This window comes from Colletotrichum costaricense, assembly GCF_030867565.1.
Source record: "Colletotrichum costaricense strain IMI 309622 chromosome Unknown Scaffold_26.1, whole genome shotgun sequence".
NCBI classification, from domain to species: Eukaryota; Fungi; Ascomycota; class Sordariomycetes; order Glomerellales; family Glomerellaceae; genus Colletotrichum; species Colletotrichum costaricense.
In genome coordinates this window covers 258,635-272,481 of record NW_026848255.1, presented here as the reverse complement: position 1 = coordinate 272,481, position 13,847 = coordinate 258,635, and the positions used below count along the sequence as shown (strand labels likewise).

Genomic DNA, 13,847 nt, shown 5'->3' with positions numbered 1-13,847 from the left:
AATGGGGTGGTGGTAGGTGTATAGGACAAGATGGACCTCTCGTCACGGATTTTGACCTTCCCAAGAAACTTCCCAGTCGTCGCAGTAATACTGGAGACCAAAATGTGCAGCAGTTAAAGCGGTCTATTGCATTCTAGAAACCTTGTAATCCAGAGAAGCCAATGTCTTCAACACCGGCGACAGCAAGTATAGGGTTCTCATGAGCTATAGACTGCGATCTGCAAATCAGAACAGCAGGGTATCTGGCCCAACATCTCAAAGCAATCTCAAAGCAGTCCCATATCAGGCTCGATCCACTTCTTCTATCCATTATCCAGAGTTCGTTCTCCATCTCTTCCATCAAAGCAGGACATCCAAGGATCCATCCTTGTTCATGCAGCCTGCCAGCTTATATCTGGTTGACTCAAGCCTTTTGTTTCACACAGTTAGTCACTTTTGTCTTGAGCTGCACCAGGGGTATTGGGAAGAACTTGCGTGAACTGGACTGATCCGGTCACCATGCAACGACACGCATCACAGTACTTTCTGATGATCTCCTGGTTCTTCTCTCCGGCAGCTTCCTCGAGCACAGAGGCTGCAAGCTCAAAGATGGCGATAGAGTCCTGGAGCTCAGTGAGCAAAGCGTCGACGGCTTGCTGTAGCGATTTGCCTTCACCCATGAGGATGGGCACGGCGTTCACGACGCTCTCTGCCTTGGCGGCATCATGGGGCTACATGAGAATCTTAGTGGGGATTCGTTTTTCAGTCGGTAAAAGGATCTTTGGTTACTTACAATCTCTTTCTTGAGAGAAAGTATGTCGTTGGTACTGTAAGCATATTAGAATGTGCCCCTTTGTTGTGTTCACCTTTTATCCACGTACATCCAAATGCCCCTGCTGGTCTCCTGCCAGATAGTCTGGACCTCTTTCATGTAGCGAATGTGCTCTGGCATGTTCTCTGCCAAGCCATACCTAAGTCACAGATATGTTAGACTTTGTTCCTTCATCTTAGTAAGTCTGACATGGTACTGACTCAATGAGCGCGCAAAGCGTCCACACTGCGGCCGTTCCATGACGGAGTTCTGAGTATGCCTGGAGGTCGGGCAAGTCGCCCTGTAGTCGCATAGCCTGCTCCTTGTGACAGTTGTTGATATATCGCTTCATCTGATTCATGAAGGTCTGTCTCTGCTCTTAGTTCTAAGTTAGCGAAACTGCTGTTGGTTGTACACAATTGACACAATGACTTACCACGGGTGTACGCCTTCTGCAGCTGTGCTCCGATTGCCTTCAGCTCAGTATTGGCATGATCATACTCAATCAACGACCCATCGTCAAAACCAAGGCCAAGAACATGCTCCAGCACTACTATTGTGTTGTCATGACGAGTCTTGGCGCGAAGCAGGTCGTTGCTCAGGTCGTCGCTGCCCTGTTGGTCAATCGCGTCGTCCCAGCAGAAGAGCCAGATGATGTAGAGCGCCAGAGTCTGAATCTGTTCCCAATCTGGGTGAGGGTAATACCTGTCTCGAAGGATCAGACTATTGTTGTGGGAAGTCAGGGGGTAAGTGGATCGGGCTTACAAGCTGACGAATCTGGCGTAATTGGCCTCCCGGTATTTCTCACGGAGAAGGGGCGACTTGATGAGCCTTTGTGAGTATTTGTGAGATGGTAATTTCAGGAATATGTTGGCTGATAAGAACTCCTGCCTGAGCTTACCGGTCAAACGCTTCCTCGACAATTGGGATGATGCGCTTGTAGTGAGGGTTGGTCTTCTTGACAGGCCATCCTTTGAAGATGCCGTAGAGATTCGGGACGTGAAGTGTCTTTCCCTTGAGGGATTTGACGATAGCCTGGGCGCATGAAGTTTGCTTGTCCATTGGAGCTTGCTTGTCTGTCAGGACGTTGGCGAGGTGTGTTGGTGGGAAGTTTGCTTTGTTTGTGTCAGCGGGACCGGGGCAGCAGTCGTCCGGACAGAATGGGAAGATAAGCTGGTCAGGGTGCATCCTGACTGTGCCGTAGTTCCGATTACCTTTATATGTATATGTCAAAGCAATATAGCAAATGCTGGTTGGTGTGCGTTCCTTTTCCCTTTTACGATACTGTTGAGAATGAGGGCCCGGCGTCGAGGTAGTGAAAGGGAGAAGAGAGGTCTACTCGAAAACTCCACAGACGGGACTTAATACTTACCGATAGAGTGAGTTACGAAAGGCAGGTGCCGGTTCACAGAAGAAGAGGAAGGGGCGAGCAAGTTATGGAGTGGAATAAGATGAGATGGAATACGACGAGGAGGGCCGGGAGTTTCTCGAGAGTGAGGGTCTCCGGTGCCCTTATATCCAGGTCTGGGGCTTCATTCGTCAACCAAGCCCAATCGATCCCCATGGTCGAGCGGTATAACGCCCTGGTCCGTTAGTAAAGAACTTGGTGATGAAATCCCGAGAAGTCTTCTCAGATGGAGGATTTCGTAGGGTGCGCAGTTCGATTCCCGAACTGCGCACTTGAGCTTTTGACCTTTCGGCCCCTTTTCCTAGGATGGACTTTTCCAAATTGTTTTACTCTATTTATGTCAAGTAAATGATCCGATATTGCCAAGAAATCCTAGATCTTGTGAAGTTGTTTGATGGGCAAACCTTTGCTGTTTGGGGTTTGTGCCGTTGAGAATGAAATACTGCTCCTTCCCGTAGAAGTTTGGGAAAACGACTACGTGATCTGGCCTTGAATCTACTGGTGCACCGAATGTGGTGCTACTCTCTCGCGTCCGATGGAAAGGTAATGCCTGAGGTCATCCAAGTGCTGAATATCATGGTCCTCTTGTCAAGGCCGTATGCTACGCCGCCACAGCACATTATACCGTTGCTCGCTTCCCAGACTATCACTTTCGACCATTAGCATTCTCTTTCCCTACAAAGAATGCACACGCAATCCACCATGGTATAGGTTCATAAGACTGCGCCGAAATCATTCGTGGGCGACGATTGTAGCGAGTCTCCAGGCTTTAGCGATCATGCACCCTAGAACAATGTCAGTTGAGCTATGAATAGATTGGCATTCGGCAAAATCTGAGCAATGAATATCGTCACAAACTTCGGCAGAGCGTGTTAGCTTATAATACAAAACAATGAAACCATGTGAGTGGGAGTTTAGAGATACTCGGACAACTTTGCGGGAATCTGTCGAGGACAAAAAGGCCGCGAGAGATCTCGTAGCGAACCAATTTTCGCTCTCACTGACGGCTAATAGCATAAGATTGACAACCTCTATCGTACAAAGATCTGCTAGGCTCTACAATGGCGCCAACACATGGCGCCTCCCCCCCCCCTTTTCGACGAGGTCGTGAATCGCCCAATCGACTCCCTACGAGCCCTTGCTGTCTCACGTGGTGTCACCTAGGTCGCGCAGAATATCTTTGCGTCGCCGTACTGAAACAAGCGGATGTTGAAGGGGGCCATGCCTAATCAATCCACAAAGCAGCGAGCCTGTTACGCTCGATCATGCAGCGACCCATTCTCTTGTATACCGTGGCCCCGAGGCGAGACTCCTCGTCATGTTTAAGCTATTATGGGCAACGTGGTATTACACCGCATTGGCCTAGGCAACGATGGCGCGGTCATGATGCTCCGCATCCCCGGCGGCTCCGCGCTGCGGTCGAGACCAGCTCTAACTTGCGGGATCACACGGTGTCCGAAGCCGCTGATACCCCTCATTTGAAGAGTGAATGCGTGCACGAGTATCGAGGCGGTCTAGACCTAGACATGGGTTGCGTATATGCGTTGTTGCATTTGGGTGTCTTCGTCATGGTTTGGATGATTGATGCTCTCTTTCTCCCAATACGTCTCTCACTTGTCTGTATCGACTTCTTTGAGAAGCTCCGTAAGGTTGAGAATCCTATACCCCCGTTTCCTCAACTCCGGGAGTACCTTCCGCAGCATAGGGACGGTCCAACTCCTTCTGTCATGGCATATGATGATAGCCCCTGGCCGTGCCATGCTCAGAATGTGGTTGGCATTCGTCCGCCAAGAACTGATCTGGGCATCGTGTGGGTAAACACTCCCCAGAACCATCCTGTAACCCAATTTGTCGACCAACCTCCGCATCTTGTTGCTGAAAAATCCAGAGCCTGGACGAAAATATCCGGCTACAAGGGGCTTATCCTCGTACTCGTATGCAATCTTGATTTTCCGCCTGACCTCGAATATGTCCGACTCCAACTGATCTATAGGGAGAGACCGTGAAGCTTCGTCGTGCATGCCGTGATTTCCCAGCTCGCTGCCAGACTGAATTATGGCGCCCGTATCTTCCTCGCGACCGTTCATCTGGGATCCAATCAGGAAAAAGGTCGCGTGTGCATCGTTCTCCTTCAAGACGTTGAGAATATCGGCCGTGTGTTGTGATGGCGCGTCATCAATCGTGAGGCCGATGATCTTCTGGTCCGTCTTGACCTGCCAAAGTACGTCGGGCCATTTTTGGGCAAAGTAGTTGATAACAAACGGAGGTGGTTTGTAGATGATGTAGAAGGGGACGACCAGGAGGACGGCCAGGGCGAGGAGAGCCAGCAGGGTGGCCATTCGGTTCCTCCGCACACGCCGGCGAAGCTTGTTGGGAAATCGGAAGAGCGTTATTCGTGCCATTGACCGTTCATTCAACACCTTCGGGTTTGTCGAAGGAAGAAGGAGACGGGAGGCATTGTCGAGACAGTCAGGTTTTGGTGGTGGGTGAAACGAAACGAAACGAAGCCGAGTCCAGGCGCACAGCTTCATCATAGCTACCACAGGGGTCGCTTCCAAATTCACGACCCCTTACCAAACTGTGGCTGGTGGTGGCATTTAGCTGGCACCTGGATGGATGTCTGTGGCTGGCACCTTCAACAGGCCCGTCGGATTTGGTCCACTCATCTCCACCAAAGCTCCCACCCGGGTCTTCAACTCTAAGGTAGCTTATTCTTGACCACTTGCCGAGCAACTTATTCCAACGTACGTCCGTGTTAAAACACCACACCAAAGTCCCATTTTGCCTACCGATTCCAGCCCATTTCTCACTCGTTAGCGAATCTATGAGGGAAGGGAAATGCTCTCAATGGCTGGCTTGCACCTCGAGACCTTGACACTTTCGTACGTCGCGACCAATCCTGTACGCCCACTCTAGGCTACACGATAATCATCCCGGCACAGGCAGCTATCGAACCAGGATGATCACTAGCCACCATCAAAAGATGAGGCCAGAAATGGACATCTGCTTCTGGAAAATTCCTTGATTGAAAGGCTTCAGAAACCTCAAAGACGGGTTTGCTGATACTCAACGCTGTTCCCGCGGCTCTCGTCAGCTGTTGACCATGGCGCTCTTACACCCAAACACCTCATATCTCTTCCAGACAGCGAACGGTTTCGAAGATATCAAGATACACAATGCTCATAAAGCGGCGATTTCAATTCTTCAAGGGGTGTACCTGATCATGCGATAATCAACTTTAACGCCGTTCTTCGACCTCGGAGTGCTCACCGCCATTGAGAATGGAACGTGCAGCACAGATTCCGGACCCGGTGGAAATCTCAATTTCGTTGCCTAATTGCTTTTTAGTTCTGGACCTCAAACCCTTTCACTTGCCACACATTGGCTTCAGGCTACTCACTCGAAACCGGTCTCAACGAGGCAGGCTCTGTCAACGTTGCTGACAGTTGCTGCACAAATATGGCCCTGCGATCGGCAACATGCTTTGATCTCAGGGAGGCAGTATCGCTACAGCCTCTCAGGGCGCTAGTCGCGCTTATGTGACCTCCATCACTCGTCCCAAAAAAGAAGTCGAGGATTCAGTAGATGACATATCGGGCACACCATGAGTATAGGGCTGTTATAAGGCTGCAGGTTGGCCGCCCGAAGCCGATGCCGGATTTACCGTCTTACGCAGGCTCACAAGTCCATCCTCAATCTATGGTCATTCATGGATCAATGTTATCCATCAAGGCAACACTCAAACCTGCTTCCTGGATTGCGGAGGGTCGGTCGTTGGCACATCCTCATGGATCCTTCGCAGCATCTTGTCCATCCTGCTGGGAGAGAAATAAGCTTGTAGAGCTCCCGCAACGGCTTGAGCGAACTTGTCGAGTTCTCGGTTGAAGCTGTCCAGGATGCCAAAAACTCTCGTGGGGCACATCCAGGCTTCCAGATTCGGCTTCTCTGAAGTCCCTCCTTGGGCGGCCGCTCGGGGACCACGTCTCTAGCTGCAACAATTGCTCTCTTGTTAATTACAGCCTAAGCCCATGGAGGGATCATTGCAGTGGCCATTGATACTAAATTGTACAAAGTCAACTTCGCTCCATGAAGTTCAATCAGGATCAAGTCTAACACGCCATTGTTCCAAGTCTCATCGTGCTCGGCTCTCTCAATCACATAGATGACCTCGCCTGCGGCATCTTGCCCAGATGTTGTTCGGAAGAGGAAGAGTTACGAATCATTCTGCCATGTCTTCGAGTCCTTCCCAAACGATAAGTCTCTTTCTGATTTTCTCTTATATAAGGGCAATCGAGATCCTGTGGACGCCAATTCACACTGGACGGGCGCGACGGAGGAAAAGGTGCTGGACGAGCAAGACATCAACGACTGGCTGGAGCAACAAGGGGATAAATCAAGCACTACTGCCGCTCTCGACGCCCTTGACGGTCTCGAGCCCAGGTTTGCCTCCGCATACACTCCCTCGACGCGACCCAAGAGCCCTGGCACGAGTAGCCCTGCTTCACCCAAGAAAAGAAATAGAGGAAGCGAGCCATGGCAGCAGGGGGATGTACCGCATACCCTCCGCGAGGTTGGGGCATTTGTAAGCAGTTCAGAAGCATCTCCGGAGAAGAAGAAGCAGAAGCGGTGAGTTGTTTCCGGGCCAACACAAGCAATCTGAATACAGAACTCATGATCCTTATAGAATGGCAAAATCGAGACACCGGCCACTGACTGGCTGGTTCAATAATTGGCTTTAGCCTTTGGGCTGCTTTAATTATATAATGGCTGCGGTGTAGAAGTACTCGCCACAAAAGCAACACGGCGTTAGTGACTTTCGATAGACAGGTTGCCCCTGGCGCATGGCCGATGCAAAAATCAAGATACCCAGGGATTCTATCCTCCGATCATCTACCCTGGTGCCAGTCAAAGGAATGCGGGTCAGAAAATCCGATGGTGAAATCGGCGGTTCCAGTATCTCTGGCGAAACTTTTGGCATCACAGCAGGGCTGCTCGTCGACTTACACTACGTGACCATGTGGTGTCTGGTTTTCCATCGTTGTTCCCCCCGAACGCCGCCGCCCGTCATGTCTCAACGGGGCGGAGGGGCCGAGGGTGTTTAAAGTTCCGAGGTTCTCGCTCCGAGGCTTCCGAGTCTGCAGCGGGCTCGGCGCCGTACCTCGGGGGGTCATCCCGAAACCACGGGTCCAAACTCTGACCGGTGCTGCAGTCTTCGATGAACCGCGCATAAGGGACTTGACGAAAGGTGAAGATCGCAGCCACGCACCGGCCTATCGGCACCGCTCACATGGCTCTGTTTAGAACTGGTGTGGCCCGCTTGTCACTGAATTCATGCGTTGAGATGTGATGAACTGATGGAGAAAGCTTGCTCATATTTTTGACATTATTGTATTTCACTTCGAAGGGGGAGTCGCGGCCTATCTTACCTCATGCACTTCCTAAACACCCCAAATCCCCCGCCAATACCAAACTTAGATCAATGGCACATTATCATTCGCGAATGAAGTTCAGCATTACCAATGGGATAATCAATGCCATCCGATCTAAGCATCGTCGAGATGTAGAGTTGAGCATTTCGCCAGTTCGCGACCGATCGAGCAAGGGGTGACACCAAGATCTCCGAATCTGCGGCACCTCGACGCGTCGGAGACTTGATGATCGCCCAATGCATTAACAAAGTAAGAGCCGCATCCGCATCACATTTCATCGACGGCACAGAAAATGCCATTCGACCGTAACCCCCATCCGGACCCAAGCAAAGGAGAGGAGGGACGGCGAATAGGGGCATTTCCAGCAATAGGAGGAATTTCCATGCCGTGTCTGTACCCACAAGACAGGTTTCGAACAGCCCGAAATCTCCGGGGCCATCCATCCTCACCCCCCATCCTGACCTCCGATCAAACACCCGCCTTCGCGGCCTGCGGGCTGCGGGCTGCAGCCTCACGGCGATCAACGGGGACGGAATACCTGGTGAACACGGCCCCAGTCGCCTTACAGGTTACCGTACCGTTCAGGCGCCCCCTCCCGATCCCCTCCTTTCGCTTGCTGTTCTGCATCATTCATGCGGGCAAGCACCCTGGAGGAAGATCAAACGAAACGAACGGGGCGGGGTCCCGTCCCCCCAGAGGTCCCCCAATTGGATGACAAAGGATAGAGCAGGGGATCGGAGAAGCCATTCTTGGCATCCCATTTACTTGGGGGACTTGGAGGGGAAACTTGGGAAGGGAGTCAAATGGTGAAAAAAAGAAAAGTTCCACTTCCTCATATAGATGAAATGGCAATGACGTCCTCTTTGGTTTAGGCCTTTTCTTTTCTTGTCTTTCTTCAGTGCAAGCGAGCTCGACATCGTTGCATCTGCACCGGGTACTTTGTACAGATAGTCAAAAGTTGTCACGGCTACGCCTGGAACAAGTCTCTCCATCATTTCTTCTGCCGAAACGATGCTGTGCTTGTGTGATTCTGGCAAAGCTTGAAGAGTGGCCCACCTGATCACTTCCCTACGTCTCTTTAGCCATGCGATTAGACAAACAACAACGTCTACGCCTAGCCGTGATGGTAGAGATGGTTGGGCGATAAAGAGACAAAACCCAATCACTGCCAAAAAAAAAAAAAAAAAAAAAAAAAAAAAAAAAAAAAAAAAAAGCACAAAAGAAGACAAAAAAAGAAAACACACAGAAAAAAAAAAAAAGATGAGAGAAAAAAAAAAAAAAAAAAAAAAAAAAAAAAAAAAAAAAAAAAAAAAAAAAAAAAAAAAAAAAAAAAGAAGTGCCATCGTGTAGACCACAAGACCTGACAGGCCGTCACATGGCATCAACGTCGCAGTCGTCAATCGGACAGCCACTCTCATGAGATGCACACTTCCTTACTGAATGACATCCTCCCCCCCCCACCCAGGGCCCATCTCCCGCCGTCCACAAACGGGACCCAATCCTCCGCGCACCACCATTCTCCCTTTCCTCACCTCCAATCACCAACAGCCAAAGAGAGACAAAATGATGCAGCCTAAAACTCCTCCAGTTGGCCAGGAAGCCGGATCCAGATGCAAGACAATATGCAACAAACTTTGAGAAAGAGAGAATCCCTTGAAAACTCCCGCCACACCTTACCCCCCCCCCCCCCCCCCCCCCCCCCCCCCCCCCCCCCCCCCCCCCCCGCCGGGGCCCCCGGCCCACCAAAAAAAAAAAAAACACCACCACCAAACCAACCACACAACAAATAAACAAAATACCAAGGGGAGGGCCCCCCCCCCCCCCCCCCCCCCCCCCCCCCCCGGCGACGCGCCGACGATCCGTCCGTCTTCAGGCGGGAACCCCGAACAACACAAAAAAGGACTTGACACAGATCCCACATCGGACATCATTCAGATGATCATCAGATTCACATTGACGGGGGGGATGCCACAGCCCTACTTTCAAGAGCAATTACGTATACCGCCACTAGTCCACCGGTATCGTAGCTATCCCCGAAGGAAATGGGGCGTCCCATGGTCCCGGAAGAGAAAATATCCCGTTGCCATCCTTTGTGCTAAACAGAAAAAAACTTCACAACAAAGAAACGAACAGAGGGAGAGAGGGTACTCCGTACACCAGAAAGGAGGAGGAAAAAAAAAAAGGCGTTGGCGTAGATTCATCGGTCCGGGCACCAAGGGAAGAATGCGGATAAACCGCCACGACCGCCCCCCCTCCATCGGCGACGCTGTCTCCGATAGCTCGGTCTGGCGGGCGGTGGAGCTAAACCCGTCTTGCCTGCATCCCGCTCTCACCAAATTGTACTGCACTACGCTAGACTTTATTGCCTAGCTTACCGTAAGGGTTTTGCTCGAGAGTATTACCTATTTGCTTTGGCTGTGCGTTGCATACCCGTTGGCATCTGTTCGTACACCGTTTTCGACCAGTCTGTGGGTTTGCATTTGAGGCTATTGCTTGTTCATCTCATCCGATAAAATGAAGGCACGGATGAAATGAAGACAAATCATCAGGCGAAATAAGTAAGGCCCCTTCAGCAAGTAAATAAATAAACGTCGACAGGCTGCAGCGCACGGGTGGCGTCATGCAGCGATGAACTCTGGGTCAACCACCACGGACCGCGTGGCATTCATCAAAACAAGTCACCTTCACATTACACTTGAGGCTCAATCAAGAAAACATGCCGCAGAAATGATGTAGCCAGTTATCAATAGCAATATTGGTAGATGCCTCTATAGGAGGCACTATCGGGGAATATCCGCACGTCATTCAAAGGTATATACACAGAAACGCCAATTATCCCACATGTAGTTGGGCGTCAGGTTCCAAACAGAGCAATCTTCCTCCGTTTCGCGAAGTGTCCGCTCCAAGTGAGGCTGTTGTCTGAGCCAAAAGTCTCGTTTTCGTCATCTCCCTTCCTAAGAAACAGGCCGGAATCGTAGTCAGGTTGTTGTTTTTGCTTCCTGCAAGTATGTACAAAGAAGAGTTCTCAAGTAAGGTATGCCAAGCAGGCGGTAAAAGTGATCAACGCATCAGATCCAAGCGGCGGCAGCCATTGGACGTTGAGGTGCGTGGCTGTCGTAAAAGAAGCTGGCGAAGATGCTTTGGACCTCCGTGAGGTAGTCTTCTGCGGCGAACTTGCAGAGACCTTCCGCCTTGAGGGCGCGCTCCTCCTCGTACATGAGATCGTCCTTGATGCCAAACTCCTCTGCAATTTCCGTAACCTGGGCCAACTCGCGGCCGAAGGGGTGTGGCTCGGCAGGCTTCTCGTGTCTCGGCTGGTGGTGATGCTGGAATGCGGGCGTGGGCATAGGCGGCACAGGGGTCTTGGGAGCGGGGGCGACTGAGCTGTGAGACATGGTAGAGGCTGAGCTGGAGCCCGATGACGCCCGCGAGGAGAATGTCATGCTGGCCTTGGAGGAGACGGTCTTGTCCGAAGCCTTGGACATCTGAGAAACTGAGCGCTGGCGGGCAACGGCGTCGTATGACGCCTGCTTCGTGTGCGAAGGTGCGCGCTTGGGAATGGAAGGAATGGCGGGGACTTCGGGGATCGAAGAGTTGATAGCCTGGCCAGGGGCAACAAAGTAGCAGGACAGGTGGTTTGGCTCCTTGGACAGTTCGTGAGGCGCGACGTCGGGGCTGGTCGGGGGAGACGACGCGGCGGAGTTGGCGCTTTCCGAGTCCTCCTCGGAAGACTTCCTGGATGAGTTGCTCGAGGCATCGGTTCCGGTCCGGGGTCGAATATCGGGAGCGTTATATGAGAGCATGTTGGTGGTGTGAACAAGCTCCATGGGGGCAGAGATCTTGTGTCTGATGACGGGGTGCTTGGTGGTCTTGCTTCGCTGCATGGTGTTGCTGCGCTCCTTCCCCCGCGCGGCGTCGGAGAGATCGATGCTCTGCTTGACCCGACGGGTAGTAAAGGCTCGTGAGAGAGACGACATGTTGATGAGTGTGGGCAAAAGCTAACTCCGAATTTGACAGTGCGAAGACGTAGGCAAAACGCAAGGCCTTGCTGGTTGTGAAGGTGAGCTTGAGTTAAGTAACGGAACGCAAGCGCCTGATCCGGGAGTAAGAGCCTGTTGTGCAGTGACGGACTGTGAAGAGCGGCAGATGGTGGTGATAAAAAGTGCTAGAGACTGCACTTGTGATTGGACCTGTGACCTTTACTGGCGTGTGAGGTGGATCTTGTGCTGCAAGACAGTTGCAGTCAAGTGAGCAGCAGGGAAGTGATGCCGAAAAAAGGTGAATGGGGGCGGTCACTAAGAGGATCTGCCGAGGGGGTGATCGTTGGGTTGATGGTGTGCCTGTGTCCGTCTGTCCACGGTGATGATGACAAGAAGCAAGACAAATGATTAAGACGACGGACTGGCCGTGGTGGATTATCCTGCGCGAGAGTTGCGTTGTGTTGCTATTCGTCCGAGACAATAGGTGAGGAGTCCAGTCCTGGGGTACTTTGGGAGTACGATGAGTCGGCGTCGATCCGGTTGAGACTTGATATTGTTGCTTTGTGAGCTGTGATGAGTCTTGGGGTGACTCAGTGTGATGAGGTTGATGAAATGATTGTGAGTGGTTTCGTTCGTGTGTAATGACGGACGGTTCGGTGCAGTATTAGCTAGCCGAAAAGGAACGTTCAACGTGTCGCGCGATATTTAAAGAGATAGGTAGAGAGTTGTGGGTGGTTTCTGCCGTACAAGTTCGAGCCCGCGACAAAGATGTAATGCTTTCGAGTACTCCGGGGAGGGAGAAGGTCTAGAGAAAAGGCGAGAATAGAAACAAGACACAACACAAAGGGAGCGATGATGTGTTTGCTAGAGCAGAAGCGAAAGGGACAGGATCCTTTTTCCAATATGGGGAATGGAATAGGTTGAGGAGAAGGAAAAGAGAGAAGAGAGGGCGCGTAAAATGGCAGACCAGGGCCGGGCGTGTGGGAGTAATAATTGAATATTGCAGGTGCGATCTTCTCTATGGGAAGGCAGGTCGGTAGGTACCTTACTCCGTACCTACCTAAGGTGAAGTAGCTCTTTCTTGGTTCTAGATAGGCACGGTACTCCTCTCTTTCCTTCCTTTCTCTCTCTACCTCTGGCTTTCCCTCTCTTGCAACCTTGACCCGGGCCTGGTTCCTGGCCGAAAAAAAGAATGAATGGGGCTCGGGTCCCTTTGGGACCTGGGGGATGTCGCTCTTTGATTGCCCTATCGCCCGTTCTGGTTGGCTCTGGACGGTCTTTACTCGCAGGGACTGGAGCCAACGACTAGACTGCCACTTGCGGGTGGGCAAGAATTACTGGCGCCATGCCGCCATGCCACCATGCCTGCCGTCTTTCCTTTTCGCTTCACCAGCGCTCCCCCTGTCGACGGTGGGACTTGGCGAACTGAAAGGGAAAGGCTCCCTTGCTCCTCACAGTGTCTCCTAAGATGCCCCCGCTCATCCAACGCTAAGACCCAAAGGAGATGGCCTCTGCACCAATGACAGCTTGTGTTTGTCAACGAACCCCTGGCCCTTTCTCTTTTTTCCCTTTCCTCCACTCTCCACCGAGTATCCTTGGATACGTACCAATTATTCCACGGTCAACTTTTTGGCCGTCCACCTCACTCTCTTCCGTCACACTCACCTCCCTTTCAGTCCATCATCCATGCCCGCTACCCACTGTTCAATTTGAGTGTGTGCTGGCTTTGGCCCACGACCCTCCATCCATTAGGAAGAGGATGCAACCATGTGTCTGCCGGGCTCGCTGCGTGACAACCGCCGCCCATCCATCCGCCAAGAAACGTTTGGCTGGCACGACTCGAACGGCGGGATGGCACATGGATCGATGCCAATCGTCAGCCCAAAGTTCAAACAACCGTCGACCGTCGACCCAATCCTGCCGCCACCATAAGGGGGAATCAAAGATTGCGATGATCTGCCTTCTGGAAAGAATGCCCAACATCGTCAGACCAGCACAGCCGAGACCAGTCCGGCGCGTCACTCGCTCTCCTTTGACACCTCTTCCAGACCGTTGCCCTCGTTTTTGTCGGCCTCATTGGATCTTTCACTCTTAGGGCATATTCATACATCCACACAACGTCGACGGACCGGTGCCTTCAATGCCAACACTACGTCCGATGCAGCGACTGCTGCCTCCACTTACGTATCCGCACTTCGCCAACTACGCAAGCGTTGGCCTGCGACCGCCATGTATTTTCT

At 51.8% G+C, this 13,847-nt stretch overlaps 4 protein-coding genes across 4 annotated transcripts; 1 reads left to right on the top strand and 3 right to left on the bottom strand.

Annotated features, from left to right (window-relative positions):
- Positions 1-425: 425 nt before the first annotated feature.
- CCOS01_15903 (uncharacterized protein) lies at positions 426-1,978 on the bottom strand (the record flags this gene model as incomplete). Its single annotated transcript, XM_060464041.1, has 7 exons — positions 426-710; positions 773-806; positions 861-950; positions 1,012-1,168; positions 1,227-1,495; positions 1,556-1,621; positions 1,692-1,978. 7 exons carry the CDS (start codon positions 1,976-1,978, stop codon positions 426-428), a joined length of 1,188 nt encoding a protein of 395 aa, XP_060305422.1.
- A 1,830-nt stretch (positions 1,979-3,808) lies between these two features.
- CCOS01_15902 (polysaccharide deacetylase) lies at positions 3,809-4,600 on the bottom strand (the record flags this gene model as incomplete). Its single annotated transcript, XM_060464040.1, has 1 exon — positions 3,809-4,600. The coding sequence occupies one exon, from the start codon at positions 4,598-4,600 to the stop codon at positions 3,809-3,811; it is 792 nt and encodes a 263-aa protein (XP_060305421.1).
- Positions 4,601-6,360: 1,760 nt separating this feature from the next.
- On the top strand, positions 6,361-6,828 carry CCOS01_15901 (uncharacterized protein; the record flags this gene model as incomplete). The annotated part of the gene is made up of 1 exon (XM_060464039.1): positions 6,361-6,828. The coding sequence occupies one exon, from the start codon at positions 6,361-6,363 to the stop codon at positions 6,826-6,828; it is 468 nt and encodes a 155-aa protein (XP_060305420.1).
- A 3,867-nt stretch (positions 6,829-10,695) lies between these two features.
- Positions 10,696-11,604, bottom strand: CCOS01_15900 (uncharacterized protein; the record flags this gene model as incomplete). The annotated part of the gene is made up of 1 exon (XM_060464038.1): positions 10,696-11,604. The coding sequence occupies one exon, from the start codon at positions 11,602-11,604 to the stop codon at positions 10,696-10,698; it is 909 nt and encodes a 302-aa protein (XP_060305419.1).
- Positions 11,605-13,847: the final 2,243 nt, after the last annotated feature.